The sequence below is a fragment of the Orcinus orca genome, chromosome 13 (assembly GCF_937001465.1).
Source record: "Orcinus orca chromosome 13, mOrcOrc1.1, whole genome shotgun sequence".
Lineage (NCBI taxonomy): Eukaryota > Metazoa > Chordata > Mammalia > Artiodactyla > Delphinidae > Orcinus > Orcinus orca.
Window position 1 is genome coordinate 26,662,497 of NC_064571.1, and position 23,327 is coordinate 26,685,823.

The 23,327-nt window shown below is 34.5% G+C and overlaps 1 protein-coding gene across 1 annotated transcript in view; it reads left to right on the forward strand.

The window, feature by feature from the left end:
* Positions 1-23,327, forward strand: part of LOC125960887 (uncharacterized) — a 147,809-nt gene that overhangs the window by 110,874 nt on the left and 13,608 nt on the right. Inside the window, exon 6 of the mRNA XM_049696252.1 lies at positions 11,818-11,918. Within this exon, the coding sequence (XP_049552209.1) occupies positions 11,818-11,918 (101 nt within the window). The remainder of the gene's footprint in view (positions 1-11,817; positions 11,919-23,327) is intronic.

The following is a 23,327-nucleotide window of genomic DNA, read 5'->3' on the forward strand; positions in this document are numbered from 1 at the left end:
TGTAATGTTAATAAAGCTGAATATTAACATGCTGGAGAATGAAATTGGACACTTATACCACATACAAAAATCAACTCAAAATAGATTAAAGTACTAAATGTAAACCTGAATCTATAAAATTACAATAATAAAACATAAGGAAAAAGCTTACTGAACTGGGTCTTGGCAATGAGTTTTGGGATATGACACCAAAAGCCCAGGCAACTAAAGCAAAATAGACAAACAGGACTACATCAAACTAAAAAGTTTTGGCACAGCAAAAGAATCACCAGAATGAATTGGCAACCTAAGAATGGGAGAAAATATTGCAAATCTTATATCTGATAAGGAGCTAATATCCAAAATAGGTAAGGAACTCATACAAGTCAATAGCAGAACCACAGACCAATTTAAAAAATGGACCAAGGGCCTGAATAGACCTTTGTCAAAAGAAGACATCAGAATGGCCAAAAGTTACATTAAATGCTGCTCAATGTCACTAATCAAGGAAATTCAAATTTAAACCTCAATGAGTTATTACCTCATACCTGTTAGAATGACTGTCATCAAAAAAGACAAAGAATAACACGTATTGGAAGGATATGGAGAAAAAGAACATTTGCCCACTGTATGTAGGAATTTAAATTCATATAGCGATTATGGAAAACAGTAAGGAGGTTCCTCAAAAGATTAAAAATGGAAGTACCTTATGATCTAGCAATCCCACTTCTACATATACAGTATATCCAAAAGAAATGAAATCAGTATCTCAAGATGATCTGCACTCCTATGTTCGTTGCAGTATTATTCACAACAGCCAGATAAGGAAACAACCTAAATGCTCATCAATGGATGAATGGGTAAAGAAAATGTAGATATATAATAGATTATTCAGCCTTAAGAAAAGAATGAAATCCTGACACTTGTGGCAACATTGAGGAACCTGGAGGATATTATGCTAAATAAAATAATCCAGATTCAGAAAGACGAGTACTGTGTGATCTCACTTAATATGTGGAATCTAAAATAGTCATGGAACTCATGGAAACAGAGAGTATAATGGTGAGTTCCAGGAGGCAGGGTGGGAGGAGGAAAGGGGGAGATGTTGGTCAAGGGGTACATAGTTTTAGTCATGTAAGATGAATAATTTCTAATGAACAGCAGTGTGACTATAGTTAACAATATTGTATTGTATACTTGAAATTTTCTGAGAGGGTAAATCTTAAGGGTTCATACCAGACGCACACACACAAAAGCAAATGATAACTATGCAAGGTGATAGATATGTTAATTAGCTTAAGTGTAGTGATTATTTCACAATGTTTACATATATCAAAACAAAGCTGTACACTTTAAATATAAATAATTTTTATTTGTCAATTATGCCTTAGTAAAGCTGGAAAAAATAACAGAAAAGAAATGAGGTAAAGATATTTGGACAGTTAATTTGTCTACAAACTTTATTTTTTTTATTTGCTGTACGTGGGCCTCTCACTGTTGTGGCCTCTCCCTTTGCGGAGCACAGGCTCCGGACGCGCAGGCTCAGTGGCCACGGCTCACGGGCCCAGCCGCTCCGCGGCATGTGGGATCTCCCCGGACCGGGGCACGAACCCATGTCCCCTGCATCGGCAGGCAGACTCTCAACCACTGGGCCACCAGGGAAGCCCCGTCTACAAACTTTAAATGATAAGTAACTTTTATGATATTGAACCCATTTCAGTCATGAAATAAGATGTAAAACTTTTTTATTCATTTTGTAAAATAAAAATATAGCAACATAAAAAGATTAATGTTAAAGCCCAGTTCTATATCAAATGTAATTGATATGTTTATATATACAATATAAATAATATAATAAACAGTGTTCTGAAAGCATAATGTTATGATAAACTAGAATATATTGCAAGACTGAAAATTTAGCTCAATAACAGTAATCCTATCAATACATCTCATAAAATAAAACATTAATATTTTCTCTAATATCCAGGCAAATTTCTTGGTATCATTTGAAATTTGTTTTTAATAAAATCTCCAAGCAAAATGGAAATTGTAATCAAAATCATTTATCAAATTTTAATAGCAAGCAACACTTTAGATAACAGGTCTCTAAATCGTAAACATGGAGAAACCAGGATTAAGACAGAGAGGGATAGCATCCACATTATTATGCAATATTATTATAAATTTTCAGTTACAACCAATAAGATAACATGAAATAATCTTTATAAATTTTAAAAATGAAGAGACAAAATATATCTTTTTGATGATGTATTTTTGTACCTACCAAAAACTAAGAGACAAGTCAATTCTTAAAAAAAACTATTAAGGGATCTAGGAAAATTGAAGGGATGTAAAATATAATTTATAATTAGGTCTTTCCTATTAGAAGTAGTAATAGGATTTTTTAATAATCCATTCAACACAGTAGAAAAGCTGTGATACTTTGTAATAAATTTAAAGGGAAAGTACCCAACTTTTATGAAGAAAGTAATACAGTTTTATTGAAGGACATAAAACAAGACCAGAACAAAGGGAAGGAATGTATCGTATTGTTTGATGGAAACATAACATGTTTATGAAATCGTCTATTTTTCCAAAATTATATTAAAATTCAATGTGATTCCAACTTAAAATCAATTTTTAGTGTTATGCTGTGACCTTTATGCCAATGTGAAAGTTTTCCTTGTTTGTTTGTTTACAAACTTGGAACTATTTATTGATTGTGAGGAGAAACTTATGTACAAACAAGGCATGAGGAGAAGGGGGAAACTGTCCAGTGCTGGCAAAGGAAGTGGGGGCTGGAGAGTGGGCCTGAGAATACACCAAGAATCAGGAGAAGTTTTCTGAAAACTAGCTCAACTCCTAAACATGCTTCATGGGAACTAGGCTTCGGGACACAGTCCATGTGGAAGGGGACAGACAAGGTTGGTTCTAGAAGCCAAGAAGTTTAACTCCAGTGGAGTCCCTTCAGTGGAGTCTGATCCACTGTGGTAGGGACATAACCCCCTCCGAGATCTACTTTCAATCATAGCTCCCTCTGTAATTTTATTACAAGGAGCCTCCAGTCTTTGAGCCCGGGATGTTGGCGGTGGGTCAGAGCACCTTAACTAGCCACCAAAATTATTCAGAGAATGGTTATGTGAGAATCTTCTAGATTTTAATGTGTAATATAGCGTAAAACAAATAACAAACCAAACTCAGAATCTACAGAGAAAATATCCAATCATAATGAGGATAAAGAAAGACAAAATCAGGAAAACTGAAGCTGAGAGAATTTCTGGCCAGTAGAATGGTATTAAAGGAAATACTAAAGGATGTTTTTCAGGCTGAAGGGAAACACCGCCCATTGGAACTCATGTATAGACGAAATGAAAACAGAAATTGTTGTTATTAAAAAAAAAAAAAACAGCATTTTTCCTGCTCTTAATTTAGTTGAAGAACAACTATCTGTATTAAGCCAAAATAATTACAGTATATGGTATAACTGTCCCAGGCAATACAAAATAAATAAATAGTGAGAAAAGAAATCAGTGAAATAAAAAAAACTACTCAACATAAATACAATTAATAGAGACAAAAGTTGTTTTTCCTGAAAAAAGTTAATAAAATTGATAGACTCCTAACATGACTATTTAAGAAAAGGGAGAGACGGTGAATGTGATTACCAATATTAGGACGTAAAAGTATTTATTACCACAATCGTGAAGGATTGGAAGAAGAAGGCAGCCCAGGGCTTGTGTTGAACTAGAAATCAGAGTGGGGTTTGAGAAAAATCAAGTACTGACATTTCTGGTAAGACATTGATGGTGAAGTTCTCCTTAGATTTGGCAACGTGGGGTTTGGTGGGGTCCTCCAAAGACCACTTTTAATAGAGCAAGAGGAGCGATGCCAAACTGTAGTTGATTAGTTGAGTAGTGTTTAGGTGATCCTTTGAAAAAAAAATTGTATGCAGATAGTTCCTTCAGTAAGTTTGGCTGTGGAGTAGAAGAAAATACAGTCTACCTGGAAAGGAACATATAGTCAATATGAATTGTTTCCTTCTTTCTTTCTTTTAATCTTTTTTATTTAAAAGTAAACTAATGTTTACACAACAGCAAGGAAATTGGCCAGCAGAACAAAAGAACATTAGTTCCCCTGCTCTGTAAAAGATATTTGGAGATAAATGACATCAGTTGTTTTTATTGTCTGAAAACCTTGCTGCAAAGAACCAATAATCTTGGTTAAATGTAAAAATATAATGTTTTTTTGTGTGTGTGTTCACCTTCCTTTCAATAATAAGAAGACTCTTAAGGATTTATAATTGTAGCTTATTGAATGTAACATTCACAGCGGAACTGACGGCCAGTTAGTCAAGGATCTGTTGAATTAAGTAAAACTGCAACTTACATGCTGTAAACAAAATGAAAGGGGAAAAAGCAGCATTAATTAAGAGAAAAAGATTTTAAAATCTTGTAGGCAACTGACCTCTGCTTCAGATGAATGCATTTATGTACACACAGATACATTTAAGTTTAGTAAATGTATCTTGAATTCCATGGATAAAATGGTCCAAAGTCTATAATTATGTTGTTCATTGTGTTAGGCAATTATTGTCAATTTTAATGCTTTGCCACTGTATCATGCCTTAGGCAAATACTCTCCATGTTCATGAATATTGGAGAGAGCAAGTCATAAATCTGTAAACTGAACATAAGCATCTTTCAAGCTGTCGGGCCTCTTGCAGTGCTTGCAAAGCTTAACATATTTTAATCTGTGCAGTGCTGCTATTATTTGCTGCCTTCCGTCTTTCTGTCCATCTTCCTGCCTCCTGTCTATCCATCAGTCCATCATTTTTTCCAATTAAGGGCAAGCTCGATGACAGACATGACAGGCACTCATTCTCCAATGCCACAGATTCTAAGTAGAAGTAATTACTGTGTATGAAGCAGAAGCTGTGTACCAGTGTTGCTACCACAGTTTCCTATGACAGTCAACTTGTTGAGTAATAGGCATGGGTATGAAGGGTGGGGAATACTGAATGCATTCTCAGCAAAGATTATGACAATCCTTTTCTATTTTTACCAAGTGAAAGTGAAATTTACGTTTCTCTGAATTGATAATTGAGGAGCTCATTTGATAATGGATACTGGGATACTCTGAATAAGGCAGCCCTGGAGGGGAAGAGTTTTGGAAAAATGCTACACATTTTACGTACAGAAATATCCTTGACTTTCTCTTGTTATAGGACTTGTCATTAGAAATAAGGAAACTGTAACTTGCAGCTAAGCCATGATAATATCTATTTATTCAGCCATAAGTAAATTATGTATAAAATATTAGACACACATAATTTGTATGTATCACCACATATGATTTGTCTATATTTAGTAAACTCAGAAGGTATTTTTCTGTCTGTAACCCTATTATAGAAGATGTACATGTAAACCAATGTAGTAATCCTTGGCTCTTAAAAATAAAAATAGTGAGTTGGGTATCTGGTTAGAAATGCAAGTTTTCTGAGAGTCAAAAGAAAAATACATCCAAATTATATTTACTAATAAAATTATATCAGAGTAGACTGCAGGCAATCATTTTACTTGGTCTGGTGTGATATAATTTGAAATGTAATTTTTGTAAAGAAGCAGGAGATGCCACTTTTTACAGTGATATAATACCCAATGACAAGATTGTTGTCTGTAATATAATGTACCCAATTAAGGGGGCCTGGGATTTGCTTGGGGGAAATGACTGGTTCTGTGTTTGAGGCAGGAAATGCATAAGATGAATCTAACACATATTAAAACACCAGAAAAATTGGCTACTCCAAACTAATGGGGTCATGTCAAGAGGACCCAAGAGTCAGTCAGCTTGAATAGAATCTTTAAGCCAATGATAAGATAGTTAAAAAAAATTTTTTTTAATGACCTCACAGTTGATTAAAACTCTAAATGTAGAAAATGAGTTCATAGATATAGTGATAAAAAGAAGAAAAAAGTAACATATCAAAATGATAAAAGCATTAGAGTTTGCTTAAACATCAACTAATTACTCTCAAAATAGATAATGGTAAGGAAATACACATTTTACTATCTTTATGGTAGGAACTGTATTTTAGATAGTCAAATAGCTCTGAGGGTCACTGTTCTTAAAAATGAATTCTATCTCAAAAATGGAGAAGAAATGATCAAATTTAAATAACTTTTTGCAATCTATATTGAAATAATGGATTTAGGCAACAGTCATGATGGCTCTTACCATTGTACTAAGGTGGAATGCTAATGGGAAGAATTATAAAGAAGGAGTTATGTCATGACTGGAATGCAGTAATCAATCTTAGTATCAGAAGCAGGTTACCATGAAGGTAACTAAGCTTCAGCTTCAGGTTCCCTTATTTGCATATGTCACTTCCAAGCTCTGGGAGGGGACAGAACAGTGTATGATGTTTGAAGAAATTAGTTAGGTTTTATGAATTTTAATTTTTGTGTCTGTAATTTCTCTACTATTCTAACTAAACATTTATATTTGTCACCTTTTTTGTAATTCTGTAGCCTTTTTGTTAAAGAAGAGACTTCAAATTGTAAAAGTTTCAGGCCTTAACTAATCTAGACTTATTCCTGATTAGAATCACTAGTCCTGAGACAAACAAACATACTATGCTTCTCCATGTTATGCAATTGAATCACCCAAAATTATGTACACAGTATTCTCTTTTTAAAAATAATTATTTATTTATTTTTGGCTGTGTTGAGTCTTCATTTCTGTGCGAGGGCTTTCTCCAGTTGCAGCAAGCAGGGGCCACTCTTCATCGCGGTGTGTGCGTCTCTCACTATCACAGCCTCTCTTGTTGTGGAGCACAGGCTCCAGATGCGCAGGCTCAGTAGTTGTGGCTCACGGGCCTAGTTGCTCCACAGCATGTGGGATCTTCCCAGACCAGGGCTCAAACCCGTGTCCCCTGCATTGGCAGGCAGATTCTCAACCACTGCGCCACCAGGGAAGCCCTACACAGTATTCTTGACAAAATTTTTGAAGTTTAATATATTCAAACCTTTATATCTAACTAAAATATTCAGAAAATATGGAGAACAGGGAAAAAGTTAAACTACCTCATGAGGAAACAATCAATAAAATCCAAAATTTGGAGTGTAGTATAGAATAATTGCCTACATTTCTTTAAAATTTTAATAGAATTGAAAAAAAATTAAAATGGAGGATTTTGCGTGATTTTTTAAAATTCTGATGTTATCAAAAACTGTGAAAATACATTTTTTAGAAGGTAAAGGAAATTGATTATGAATTGAATATTATTACATGACATTAATAAATAAATTTGTAACAAGTGCTAATGTAATTGTGTTTATGTAATAAATATTTTTATTACTATTTTTGAGATTCATATTAACTTTAAAGTTGTTTGGTTTAAAGAACAAATATTAGGGAATAGATTTAAAACATGTTTTTTTTTTAAGCTACATGATGAGTTCATAAGATTTATTGACCTTTATTCTTTTGTAAGTATTTGAAAATTTTTATAATTTAAAAATAATTGTTAAATTTCCCCATAAACACTCTGTTTACTTACACCATGACCAAGTGGGATTTATTCCTGGAACGCAAGGGTGGTTCAGCATATGAAAATCAATCAATGTAATATTCATATATCACATTAGCAGAAAAAACCAAACCAAACCAGAACAAAACACATGATCATCTCAATGGATTAAGAAAGAGCATTTGACAAAATTTAACACATTTCATGATAAAGACACTCCAAAAACTAGGAATAGAAGGAAATCACCTCAACATAATAAAGGCCGTATATGAAAAACTCATAGCTAACTTCATACTCAATGATAAAAGATGGAAAACTTTTTCTCTTAATATCAAGAACAAAAGAAGAATGTTCTTCTTCAACACTTATATTCAACATAGTCCTGGAAGTCAACCTGGGCAGTTAGACAAGAAACAGAAATTTAAACATTCCAAATCAGAAAGGAAGAATTAATCTTATCTCTGTTCACAGATGACATGACATTATATGTAGAAAACCAAAACAATTACACCCCCAAAAAGAGAAAAAACGGAACTAATAAATGAACTCAACAAAGTTATAGGATACAAAATCAACAATGAAAATTAGTTGCATTTCTGTATGCTAATGATGAACAATCAAAAAGGAAATTAAGAAAACCATTCAATTTACAATAGCGTCAAAAAGAATAAAATACTTAGGAATAAACTTAACCAAGTAGAAAAAATATTTACACTGAAATTAGAGAAACAAATTTTAAAAAGACACAAATAAATGGCGAGATGTCCCATATTCATTGATTGGGATATTCAATATTGTTAAAATGTCAACACTACCCAGAGTAAACTACAGATTCAATGCAATACCGATTAAAATCACAATGATTTTTTTTTTTGCAGAAATAGAAAAACCCATCCTAATGTTAACATGGAATTTAAAGGGACCTCAAGTAGTCAACTGGTTTTTGACAAGGATGCCAAGACTATTCAATGGGGAAAGAAACATCTTTTCAACAAGTGGTTTTGGGAGAAGTAGATGATCTACATGCATTAAGAAAGGAAGTTATGCTCTTAACATATATAAAAGTTACCTGAAAATGGATCAAAGACCTAAATGTAAAAGCTAAAACTATCAAACTCTTAGAAGAAAACATGGCAAAATTTCATGACATTGGATTTGATCATGCTTTATTGGATATGACACTGAAAGCTCAGGCAGCAAGAGAAAAAATAGGTAAGTTGGACTTCATCAAAATTTAAAACTTTTGTGCATCCAAGGACACTATCAACAGAGTGAAGATGTAATCTACAGAATAGGAGAAAATATTTGCAAATCATATACTGCATAAGGGATTGATACCAAAAATACCAAAAGATGTCCTACACCTCAGCAATAAAAAGACAGGGCAGTCCAATTAAATATAAGGGAATTGAGTGGACATTTCTCCAAAGAGGTTGTATGGGTAGTGCATGAGCATATGAGAGGATACTAAATATCACTAATCTTTAGGGAAATTCAGACTGAGAGCAGGATGGCATGTCACCTCACACACTTGGGATGGCTGTTGTTGAAACAAAACACAATGGCAGGTGTTGGCAAAGATATGCAGAAATTGGAGCCCTTGTGCTTTGCTGATAGGAATATGAAATGGTGCAGTGGCTCTGGAGGACTGTCTAGTCCTCAAAAATTGTACACCGATTGCCATGTCATCCAGCAGTTCCACTTCTGGGTATATACCCAAAAGAGTTTGGAGTAGGGACTTGAACAGCCACTTGTACACCTATGTTTTGGCAGCATTTTTAACAGTAGCCAGGAGGTGGGGGTAACCTAGGTGTCTATCCAAGGAAGAAAGGATAAACAATATAGTTTATGCATACTGTTGACTATTGTTCAGACTTGAAAGAGAAGGAAATCCTGGCATATGCTACAGCAAGGATGAACCTTGAAGATGTTATGCTAGAAGAAGTAGGCCAGTCACAGAAGGATAAATGTTGCAACATCCCACTTGTGAGGGAATAGCTAGGGTGCTCAGGTTCATGGAGACAGATACTGTTACTTGGGGCTGTGGGGAGGAGGAAATTGGGAGTTGGTATCTAATGGGTATAGAATTTCAGTTGGGGAGCATGGAGAGGTTCTAGAGATGGATGGTGGTGATGGTTGCGCAGCAATGTGGGTACACTTAATGCCACAGAGCTGAAGTGAAAAGAATTGTGGATTTTGCCACGATAGAAAAAAATGAAAAAGTATTAATGAAATAATATTTAATTAAAAATACACAAGATATATAAAAATAATGTGTTTACCAAAAGGCATGCATAACTTCATATTTATCCTTTCACAGTTACAAACTCAACCTTTCTCAGTAATGTCTGGTGGTAAATATGGATTGATGCTTTTCACACTCATTAATCAATAATGTAGACTCCTGTGGGGACCTCCTTGAATTTTCACATGTACAGTATTACATCAGAAACAAGCACTACTGAAAGAAAAAATGAGGAAGAAACAAAAATAAAATCTTTATCATCTGTCATGTATGCACTTACACTGGTAGCCAGCAAATTTTTCTTTAAAACTCCAAAGAGTAAATATTTTAGACTTTTCAGACCATACAGAGTTTTTTGTAACTACATAATTCTTCTGTTGTTGTATAAAGGCAGCCATAAACAATACATAAAGGAGTGGGCATGGCTGATTCCAAGAAAACTTTACCTACAGGAACAGTCATGGGCCAGCCCTGGGTAATTTGCTGACTGTAATCTTTACCATGTAGTAGTTTGATTGCCAAGAGCTCCAGCTTTTCTTTGTGCACTCAGCTGAAGCTAATGGCTAGAATAAATTTAACATAGGTATGCCTGTGAAGTGCACTGGGAGGCCTCCTCAATAATTGTAGCACTTATGATTGGTGTTGGAATCATCCCAGGTTTATTCCTCTTCCATTATCTTTAACTTAAGAATTGCCATGTGATTTGCTTTGGCCAGTGAAATGTGAACAGAGTATTATGTGGATTTCCAATTGGAAAAATTGAAATACAGGTGCAACTTGCCATCTAACCTTTTGCCTACTGCAGTGGTTGTAGAATTATGTGTCCAGAATGAGTCTGTATCACCCTAGATTCCTGAGTGACAGTTATAAGCAGAAAGCCACTGCAGTACCACAATAGATATGCTTAATTGGCAAGAAATAAATTGTGACTGTGTTAATCCAGTGAGATTTTGTGATTGTAAATTATCACATCATAATTTAATCCATCCTGCTTGATAGTACACTATTTGATTAATAATTGTGTAATTTTAAATTTTCATTAATTGTAAATCATGATTTGCCAATATCTGAAGCAGCGATTAAAGGAGTTTTATGTGAAAGGGCATCGACAGACTTGTATCTGCATTGTAATTAGGGATTACAATGCATATTTTATAGTGCTGAAGAATTCTGGAAATCTATGTCTTTCTGAAGCTGACCTAAGCATTATGACATAGGCTCTTTTAGCTCACAGCCCATATTTGATGTTTATTTGGAGTACCATAAATCTATATCAGTGCAATTTTTATAACTTCTGTTAAATCTTGACTATCAGTATGAAAATTAGGGATTACAATGAATATTTTATAATGCTGATTTTAATACTGAGGCATGTCAAAATAAAGTGATTTTCCTTTACACATAGAAGAAAATAAAGATGTCAGTCACATTCCTTCCCTCTGCCTACTGAGAAAGCTCATCCCAATTATAAAACATCATGCTTTTTATTACAGCTCTGTTTAACTGTATTTAAATAGAAAAACTCTAATGTATAAATTGATAAACATAACATGAATTCTAAAAATCAGGATCAAAGAATAAGTTGTATTGTGCATATTGCTAATTCATGTAGTTCATTTCATTATAATGTATACCTGACTTTATAATATTGGACTTATAACCCTTTATCATGAACATTTTAAAAATAAAATCCAAATATCTACAGCATGCCAGTTGGGTCTCTGAATTTTATGTACCTGATCATTCTGATACACAGCGTTTGTCACCTTAGTTTAATGTGCAAACAGCGCTGAGAGCATCTTATTCCATATTCCTTGCCACAGGTATAGACAAATGATGACAAGCTGTGAATCTAAAAACGGTCTTTAACGGTCTACTAGAACAGCTTGAATATTGAGAGTGAAAACATTTACTGATAAAATTTCTAACTCATGCCGCATTGGGGAATGGATGACAGAGGGAACGGACTCCTGGCAATCAGCACACACTAGAGAAAACATAAACACGGAATGTCTTTGCAACCTTTGTCACCTCCTATTTGCTTTACATTTGTCATTGGTTTTAGTGAATAGGAGCTGGGTTCCAAGAAATCTCTGCAGGTTTCTTCAACTTCTCTCGTCTCTGAGCTTCTGCAACCAACACGTCTGCTTGAACCCATCAGCTGTGGTAAGTGTACATTTAGAGTCTTAAGGGAATCTGCAACTTGAGTGCAGGCAGCACCAAAGTAAAGATCCTACATGGCTTTAATACATGTATACATTTTTAAAATCCCATTTTAGGTAAATTTGTCCCTGAGATCAGTGTATGTGAAATCTCAAGTAAAGCCTTAAACATGTGCTTGAGACACTGGTGTTTCACAGACTTCAAAGGCAACAGATGTGACAATCCAGGGTGAGTCATTCAGTGCCAATTTAGTCAGAGACTGGGAATATCAATGATGTTATGCTTTAATTCGAGTAAATATATTATCTGATTTATTTTTTCTTAGCAAAGTGTCTATTCATTAATTTTTTACAGCGCTTTTATATAGTTTACTTTGGCTTTCATTTTACAGCCTCCACTCAGTTCCACAGCTACTTAGGTCAACACCATTTTCCCCAAAACTTCTTAAGTGAAGTTATTTCCTACTTTTAATACAGTTAGATGTTTTGTCACATTCTGTGTTCCATTGTGGATTCTCCAGAATATCTAAATGAATGTTTTTTTAAATTATGTATATTAACGTTCACTCTTCGTGCTATAAATTTCTGTGGGTTTTAACAGATGCACAGTATCATGTATCCACCACTACAGTATCACACAGGGTAGTTTGACTACCCTAAACAATCCTCTGTACTTCACCTATTTAACACTCCTCAGTCCCCAAGCACCTGGCAACCACTGACTTTTTAAAATTATCTCTATAGATTTGCCTTTTCCAGAGTGTCATACAATTTTTCATGATTCCTTTCAGACTGACTCCTTTCACTTAGCAATATGCATCTATAATTTATCCATATCTTTTCATGTTTGGTACCACATTTCTTCTCATGGAATGATATCTCATTGTTGGGATGTACCACAACTGTTTATTCACACCTGTTAAAAGGAGATCTTGGTTGCCTCTGATTTTTGACAATTATGAGTAAAGCTGCTATAAATATTTGCATGAAGGTGTCTTTTAGGATCTTTATCTTTGATTTTCTATAGTTTGAAAATGATACACCTACATGTAATCTTTTGATATTTATTCTGTTGGATGTTCTCTGAGCTTCCTGGATCTGATTTGGCGACTGACACTAATTTGGGGGAAATTCTCAGTCATTATTGTTTAAAATATTTCTTCTGTTATTTTCAGTTGTCTCCTTGTGGTATTCTTATACGTGTATGTTACACCTTTTGTAGTTGTCCCACAGACCTTGGATATTCTAGAGATTCTTCTGTCATGTCTAGTCTACCAATAATCCCATCAAAGGCTTTCTTCCCATCTCTGTTGCAGTGTTTTGCATTTCTAGTGTTTCTTTTGGGTTCTTTCTTAGGATTTCCATCTCTCTGCTGACATTATCCATCTGTTTTTGCATGCTGTTTATCCATTAAAGCTCTTACCATATTAATTATAGTTCTTTCAAAATCCTGGTATGATCATTCCCAATCCCTGCGATGTGTGGTTCCTTCTATCTCTTGTGTTTTCTTTGCCTTTTACTATGCCTCGTAATTTTTCTTGACAGCCAGATTTGAACAAAGAACTGCTGTAACCAGGCCGTTAGTAATGTGGTGGTAAGGTGTGGGGGGAGGGGAAGTGTTCTATAATTCTATACCTATAATTCTGTAATCTCTAATAACTAGCTCTCAGTTGTTTAGTGGGCCAGTGCCCCTGGAGCTTCACGAGTGTTTTTCAGTTTTTGTCTCTCTCCTTAGGTGAATGAGGATGGCTCAAGTGGGCTAGAGCTGTGTATTCCCCCTCTCCTATGTGGAAGGCTACAGCTGACTAGAGTTGGGTATTTCCCTTCTCCCAGGTGAGCTAGGCTCTGCTAATATCGCAGCCAGTTAGACTCCGGTTAATTAATTTCTCCTGAGCGCTGGCCTTGTTAAGTAGAACAGCCTGCTCTCTGGCGTATTTCAAAATGGTTCCTCTTCCCTTCCTGCTGCTGACAGCACAAGGGGATTTTTCTCTGACACTTACTGTGAGAATCCAGTTGAGCTCCTGGAGGTAAAACTCACTAGAGTGTGGGAGCCCCACTATGACTGGGCTCCCCTGGAGTTTTTAACCGTCAGGATTGTCCACACTGAGCCTCCAGCAATTAGACAATTCCAGTTCAGGTTTTCCTGCTCCGGCACTGGTTCCCTTGCCAGTTTCTGCCCGCCAGACTCTGCTCAGGTGAGTCATGACTCTCTGTATTCACTTGTCTGACTTTCCAGTCCTGGAGACAGCAGTTTGCACTGTGTCCTCCCCCTCTGTTATGAATTCAAGAAGAGTTGTTGATTTTCCAGTCTGTTCAGCGTTTTACTGGTTGTTAGGACAGAGTGGTGACTTCCAAGCTTCTTTCATGTAGATCAAAAACCTGAAGTCTGCAGGGGTTTTGTGAATATGTTTTAAAGTAAGTTGAGTAAACATCTAGGAACATGACTGCTGGATTGTGTGGTAAGAGTATGTTTACCTTTGTAAGCAACTGCCAACTGTCTTCCAAAGTGGCTGAACCTTTTGCATTCTCACCGTCAGTGAATGAGAGTTCCTGTTGCTCTGCATCCATGTCAGCAATTGGTATTGTTAAAATTTTGGATTTAAAATCTTTCTAATGGTTGTGTAGTGATATCTCTTTGTTGTTTTAATTTGCAGTTCCCTAATGACAAATAATTTTCAGCATATTCCTGTTTATTTGCCATTTGTATGTCCTTTTTGGTGAGGTATCCACATATTTTGCCTTAATTTTTTTTTTATTGTTGAGTTTTAAAATTTCTTTCTGTATTTTGCATACAATACCTTTATCAGACATGGGTTTTCCAAATAGCTTATCCCAATCTATGGCTTGTCTTTCTATTCCCTTAAAAGTTTACTTCAGAGCTTAGAAATTTTTAATTTTAAAAATCCAACCTACCAAGTTTTTCTTTCATGGAATGTGCTTTTGGTATTGCATCTAAAAATGTGTCACCAAGTTCAAGGTCACATAGATTGTTCCTTACTTTACTTTCATACTGGTACACTTCAGCATCTTCTTATTTGCAAACTTCCTTTTTAAGCATTGCAATTCAGTAAAAGCCCCCAAACCTGAAGATTTTTAACCTCCTAATTATCTATTCTTTAATTATTGGTTTTTCAGTCTGAACATGATGTAATCAAAATATAAAGGACTTTCTACCACAATAGTTCTATGTTTTTAAACACACTTAAGTTGTTTATAAAGCTTCTCTTCAAAGGCTTAAATATTGATATTTGAAGAGAGGTAGCAAAGAGAAAATTCACACTGCCATGTGGGAACTTTTATTTCATTATTTTGCTGTTCTAGTTTCCCATTAGTAAATTTCACTTTGGTAAATTTTTAAAACCACCACTTATTTTCTTTTCGAGTTTTATTAAGAAATAATTGACATATATTGCTGTATAAGTTTAAGGCACACAGCATGATGGTCTGAGTTACATGTATTCTGAAATGATTATCACAGTGGTTTCAGCTGATATCCATCATCTCATAGCTACAATAAAAAGAAAAGAAATAAGAAAAACATATTCTCATTGTGATAAGAACTCTTATAATTTACTCTTTTAACAACTCTCTGATATATCATACAGCAGTGTTAACTGCTATTAATTTTTTAATAAACATCTCTGTTAATTGAGATAAAGTTTAACACATTCCTGGACACAAGGTGCTGACACAACTTGGAATCCATGTGTCTTTTACATTGACTCTCATTTCCAAAGGAATTTAACATATGAAAATTCTTATACATTTTGGGTTTGATGTTTTTTAATACATTATAGACAAATAGACATAATAGATAAGTTTTGATAAAAATTGAAGAATCAAAGAAACCAGTGTATTCAGTACCCTAGAAACCTCAAACCCAAAGGAAATAGTAAACATGATCACAAAAGGAAATAATATGGAAGGAAAGCATAGGCTTTTATAAGTTGTCCTAGAATCATCTTCTCTTACATTATAACTTTAATGACTTTAAACTCATTTAATCTACATGTATTTAGTCAGCTTTTTTCAGTGATTATCGAACAATCTCTTAAATGATTTATGATTAAAATTGACTAATCTGGACAGGAAATTCTCTTTATATAATAAAAAAGTTCCATGTGAAATACTCTATTTAAATTAAGAGGAACAATTATGGAAAATTCCTACCATGTAGTGACCTGGCACAATGAAAGTACTCAAATATGTTTGCTGAATAAGTTATAAAATGATAATAAAAAGTTAGCAGAGCAAAAACAGATGAATAAATTAAATCCACATTTTTGAGCCTAGATTGACAAGATTATTAATATTTGCTTAATATCATTAGGTACTTGCTGTGTTTCGAGCTTTATTCTATTTTACATTAATTACTCCTCCCAACACCCTTTTGAGATAGTTGTACTTTATAAGAGCTTTGCCACTTCTAATAAATGTTTGCTTTCTATTTGATTCATATGTATTTCTAAATTTGACTACAAGCTTATCCATATTGAAGATACTCATACCCACTGCACTGAATTAAAGGATTTGGGTGGCTAATCAAGGACAAGACATAAGCTAGGGGGTGGCAGTAGCACACAAGGAGTTGCATTGTGGGCAGCACTTGGACAGGATGCATGTGAGGGGAGATCCCTCACAGCAGGAGACCTCTTAGACACAGCAGCCTAGGTCCACCATCCATAAAGGGGAGAGGACAAATAAATGACTGGGGAAGAGAGCTGGAGAGGAAGCTTAAGTGTCTAGGTGATGCCTGGGTCAGAGAGCTTTCAAAGCCAGCAGAGACTTGGGATCTTTAAAGGGCCATGGTTTACCTTATTTATGGCTAGTAGATGTTGGGTGCAGTTTCTTGGGGTTTGCAGAGAAGACTGGCTTCTAAATGACTAAAAATAGGCCTATTGGGGCTATATTTAAAGCAATTGGATGTGTAAGAATTTGAGTTTAGCACCAGTAGGCTTTTGAGCTAACAGTCTAGACTGCTGTGATGAAGTAAAAACATGGGGGCCACAGTAAACAGGGAACATCTTTGGCTCATTTGTATAACACCTATAAAGTAATATCTATTCATTCTTAAATATACAAAATAAAAAAAGCATACAAAAAAAGCACACATATTGCCGATTTTAAGTTGCTTGGGGTATATGTGTGTGTATATACATAGAAATGTATATATTGCATGAGCTGTATTTTCAAGCACACGCACACACACACATGCACACATAAACCCTAAAACTATTAAATATATGAAAAAAGCTTTCTACATGCACTATCAAGTTTTCCTTAGGGGATTTTTTCCTTGTGTCTTTAGGGTTTAGGCAGTGGTATTAGGCAACTAGGGATGTCATAACAAAATGCCACAGAGTGGATGACTTAAACAACAGAAATGTATTTTCTCACAGTTCTGGAGGCTAGAGGTCAAGGTGATGGCAAGTTTGGCTTCTCCCTGAGACCTCTCTCCTTGGCTTCCTGCCTTCTGTGTCTTCATATGACCTTTTATTTGGTTTCTCTTCTTCTAATAAGAACACCAGTCTTATTGGATTAGGGCCCCATCCTTATGATCTCATTTAACCTTAATTACCTCCGTAAAGTCCCTAGTTCCAAATGCAGGCACATTGGATGTTAGGACATCAATGTGTGGATTTAGGGGAGACATAATTCCATCTATAAGTACACTGTACCTCTGGATTGCAATTTTGTATGATATATGTATTTAGATATAGAGCCAATAATATATGCCCTGCACGATTTCACTATTTTAATTGCATGTGTATTATATACCACATTTTTATTTAAACTTGGACAAGAATTGCAGGTTCATTTGGCTTATGAAATTCAGTTCATTTATAACCTGTTTCACACAGCACTTCAGAACAGAAAATTAACTTTCTTAGCTGAATAAAACCAAAATGGAAACAAAATTTTAGTTCCTAAAAGAGCTTTGTAAATGATTTTGTATTGCACATTTCATTTAATTTATTCCAACCAGGATTAAAATATGTTAAATACTCTTTTTTGTTGTGAAGATATTCACAACTATGAAATGAAGTGGCCATTGTATTCTTAAGAGCTCAACATAATTAAGACTATACTTTATTGCGATCAACCAATTCCATTAAAATATCACTAGAAATGAATAAATTGAAAGGATCCTCAGCGAAATGAGAAGGAATGATTATGAGTTCCTGAAATTTGAGCTCTATGAAGGCAGCATTTTGTTGCTGTGGTTTTGTTCATCTATACAAATAGGAGCAAAATCTGGTAGCATTACATTGAAAAATAACTCTATATTAAGTTTATACTTCCCCACAAATATTTGGCAATGTTTAACGTTGTATCTTCATGCCAGGAACTTTTCTAGGACTTAGGAATAGATCTCTTAATAAAATAAACTCCCTGCCCTCATAGAACTTCATTCTAGCATAGAGACAGAAAATAATCAAACACTTCCTTTAATTTGGGTTTCCCCTTTAGAGCTAGCCAGTGACCCTGACAGAAGTTTTTAAGTATTCAATGTATAAAAGTATATCTATAATCTCTGAACTGTAAAGTTCACATACAATAATTGTACCTACAGTTGCTACATTTCAGGGCACTATCATGTTGACCTACTCTATATGACTAAAATAATCAGCAATACAGTTCAGTTGTAGTTTCTAAATGTACTAGTGGTGAACAGAGGACCAAAATGCAAGATGTCATATAAAAGAGTGGTAAAGAAATGAGTTTTTTGCTCTGTTTGACTCAGTTTTCTGCTGCATACTTACTATGATATGAGACAATGTATTCTATCTCTACAAAACTCAGGTGTTTCCTTTGTGAAATGAGAGAAATAATTAAAGGATGGCTCTGAGTATTATAGAAGATAATATGTGCATTGTACTTAACATGATACCTGGTATGTAAGATTCATTGAAATTCATGGTAGCTATTACTATTGCTAAAATGCAGATGTGTTGAAGGGGGCAAAAAGATGAGCTTTTTTTTCCATTTGGAGCAAGTTTCTTAGATTTCACAACATGGATTAATTATTTTTAAACCAAACATTCCATTAGATATGGGAAATTTCCCATGACTACTATTATGATAGTAATCACCCTAGAAAACTGATAACTTAATCTTAGCTGTTTATGTTCAGAAAAAAAAATTGAGACTACTTTGATGTATTGTTTGTGGGGAGGTTTTTAGTAATTTCAGTTTTCTTGATACATTTGTATTCTCCATGTTTTATATGTGTTATTTTTGAAAAGTAAGAATGTAATTGGAGTGGCAGTTTACAGATGAGCAAGGAAAGGAGGCAGTTAAAATAAAAGTTTTTCAATAGTAAAACCTTTATAGTGGAAAAACTGGACAAACACTACCTCAGCCAGGTGGTCAAGGTCAACATCAACAGTGCTAAGTCATGTTCATAATATGTACCCTTGATATGACATGAAAGTGTCACTTTACTTCTATAGTTTTCCTTCCCCAAAATCCCAAACTCCAGTCTAATGAGAAAACATCAGTCAACTCTCAATTTAGGAATATTCTACAAAATACCTGAACAGTTTTCAAATCTGTCAAGGTCTCCAAAATATACAAACAGCTCACATAGCTCAATATCAAAAAAGAAAAAAAAAACCAATCAAAAAATGGGCAGAAGACCTAAATAAAAATTTCTCCAAAGAAGACATACAGATGGCCAAAAGGTGCATGAAAAAATGTTCAACATTGCTAATTATCAGAGAAATGCAAATCAAAACTACAATGAGGTATCACCTCACACCAGTCAGGATGGCCATCATCAAAAAATCTACAAACAATAAATGCTGGAGAGGGTATGGAGAAAAAGGAACCATTCTACACTCTTGTTTGGAATGTAAATTGGTACAGCCACTATGGAGAACAGTATGGAGGTTTCTTAAAAAACTAAAACTGGAGTTACCATATGAGCCTGCAATCCCACTCCTGGGCATATATCCAGAGTAAACTATAATTCAAAAAGAAACAAGCACCCCGATGTTCATTGTAGAGCTATTTACAGTAATCAAGACATGGGAGCAATCTAATGTCCACTGACAGATGAATGGATAAAGAAGATATGGTATATGTACAATGGAATATTACTCAGCCATAAAAAGAATGAAATAACACCATTTGCAGCAACATGGATGGATTAAATATCATCATACTTAGTGAAGTAAGCCAGACAGAGAAAGACAGTTATCATATGATATTGTTTATATGTGGAATCTGAAAAACAAAGATACAATTGAGCTTATTTACAAATGAGAAATAGACCCATAGACATAGAAAACAAATTTATGGTTACCAAAGGGGAAAGGTGAGGAAGAGGAATAAATTAGGAGGTTGGGATTAACATATACATAGTTATATATTTTATATATAAAATAGATAACCAACAAAGACCTAGTGTATAGCACAGGGAACTATACTCAATATTTTGTAATAACCTATATGGCCAAAGAATCTGAAATATATATATATATATATATATATAAACTTCAGTTTCTGTATATATATAAACTGAATCACTGTTCAGATACTGAAACTAACATGACATTGTAAATCAACTACACTTCAATAAAATTTTTAAAAAATAAACTTTCAGGGTCATCAAAAGTCAATAAAAGTATGATAATCTGTCACAGCTAAGAGGAGCCTAAGGTGACATTACAACTAAATGTAATGTGGTATCCTCAGTGAGTTCCTGGAAGAGAGAAAAGACATTAAGTAAAAATTAAGCAAATCTGAATAAAGTTTGGAACTTGTTAATAATTATTTAATAATTAACAATTTGGGTTCATTAATTGTGACAAGTGTACCATATTAATTATGATGCTTTGATAGAGGCTACTGAATATGAACTATTTGGGAACTTTCTGTACCAGCGTCACAATTTTTCTGTAAATCTAAAACTGTTCTAAAAAATAAAGTTTACTAATAAATATATAATCAAAAAAATTTTTAATTCACATAGTTTGGATAGTTCAATGACAAATTGGTGGTACTCAAAGAAGAAGTCTTGGAAATAAACACAAAATTAAAAGTCTACTTACAAAATGGATGGAGCTATACATGTATTTTTTCTTTGTAAAAATATCAAAATTTTGGAAATATTTACACAGTCAAAATAAAGGCAAAAGAAAATAAAAGTAAAAGCAGAAGATTTTTAAGTCATATCAAATGGATACTGTTGTCTACACTTGGCCAAAATTTTGCATCAAAATTAGTATTTTTATCTTGTGATTTTCTAAATATGTAACAACTGGTAGAACTCAGACCTGGCAAATGAGAGCAGACAGTAGTAAACAGTGCTCATAACTATATAACACCTAAATATTAGAGTGGTATTTCTAAAACAGAATGTCAGCTCAGCCCAAAGACAAAACGTTTAGATTGAGTACCTGAAGTCTTGCTATGTTACACAATGGGAAGAAAATTATGTTACAAAAACAGATACAATGCAAGTTTCCCAGACCAGATAATCTCAACAACCGTAAAGCCCTAAATCTATACCAGCCATAAACCTAAAGGAAGGAAGGAAGGAAGGAGGGAGGGAGGGGCATTACAGCTCTTCCTGGCCTCACTGCCTCGCTTGCTGTCACTTGGGACTCCCCTTGCTCTTTGACTATGAAATTTGGTATATACATCTCCTCCTTTGGATAGCTTCCTATGCATCCTTCAAGACCTGCTCAAAAATCACTTTTGCCAAGAAGTCTTTCATGAAACTACCAGAAAGAGTTAGCTGCCCCTCATCTGAGTCCCCATAGTATTGTGTTCATTTTGTCACTCCTTCAACAAACACTTAGCAATTACCTACTGTATTCCAGGCCTGTATTTGTATCTCTGTACCATCATTTCCTGAACTCTATGACAGCCATGTCTGATTCCCCTGCTAGACTCAGACTAGTGCTTGGTGGTCTCCTCCTAAAATGAATGAGAAAAAGGAATCAGCAGTTACTCCTCACGGCCTGCCTTGTTTGAGGTGTGTCTTATTATAAACCATACTTTACAAATGTGAAAAATGAGACACGAGAATGCAAGGTAACATGTCTGAGGTAATACTGCTGCAAAATTTTCTTCTTTAGCCTTTTGATGCAATGGATTTACACTGATTATTGAATGTTTAGACAGCTTTGAATACCTGGGATAATCCTAGTTGGTTATGGCGTACATTCTTTCTATACATCTTTGGATGCAGTGAGCTATAATTTTGGTTAGGATTTTTGCAGCTACCCATGAGATATATCGGACTGTAGTTTTCTTGTCTTTTTCTGGTTTTGTTATGGGGGTAATTCTGGTCTCAAAGAATGAGTGAGGAAGTGTGCCCTCTGTTTCTCTTTTCTGGAGGATACTAAAGAGATTTGGGATCATTTCTTTCTTAAATGATTGGTAGAGTTCACCAGTAAAAAAATCTGGGCCTGGTGCTTTCTCTTCTGGAAGGATAATTATTGTTTGAATTTCTGTAATAGATATGGGCCTATTAAGATGATCTGTTTCTCCTTGTGTCAGTTTTGGTATGGTGTGTCTTTCAAGCATTAGTCCATTTCATTCAAATTGTCAAATTTGGGATCATACAGTTTTTCATAATAGTCTACTATATTTTTAAATGATGGTCCCTCTTTCATTTCTGGTGTTGGTAACTTATGTCTTTATATTTATTCTTAGCCTGGCTAGAACTTTATTGATTATATTAATGTTTTCAAAGAACCACCTTTTTGTTTCATTAATTTTCTCATTCTCTATTGATATTTCTCTATTTCTTATTTTAAGATTCATTAATATCTGCTTTAAGTTTGTTACTTCTTCTTTCTTTTGGTTTATACTGCTCTTCTTTCTCTAGTATCCTAAGGTGAAAGCTTACATTTTTGGTTTTAGATCTTTATTTTTCTAAAAAATATGCATTCAATGCTATAATTTCCCTCTAAGCATTGCTTTCACTGCATCTCATAAATTTTGATAGGTTTTATTTCAATTTTCACTAAGTTCAAGTTATTTTTAATATCTCTTAGCATTTCTTTTTTGACCCATGTGTTATTTACAAGTGTGTTGTTTGTTTAATCTCCAAATACTTTGGGATTCTCTAGCCACTTTCTGTTATTGATTTCTAGTTTATTTCCATTGTGTTCTGAGAGCATACTTTGGATGATTTCAATTCTTTTAAAATGTGTTTGAGGTGTGTTTCATGTCCCTGAATGTGATGTATCTTGGTGAATGTTCCATGTGAGCTTGAGAGGAATGTGCAGTTGACTCTTAAATAACATGGGTTTGAACTGGGCAGGTCCACTTATACCTGGATTGTTTTTAAGAAATATATAGTCAGCCCTTCAAATTCTTGGGTTTCGCATCTGTGGATTCAATCAACTTGGATTGAAATTTCCATTCATTTTACTACTTCATTTTATATGAGGGA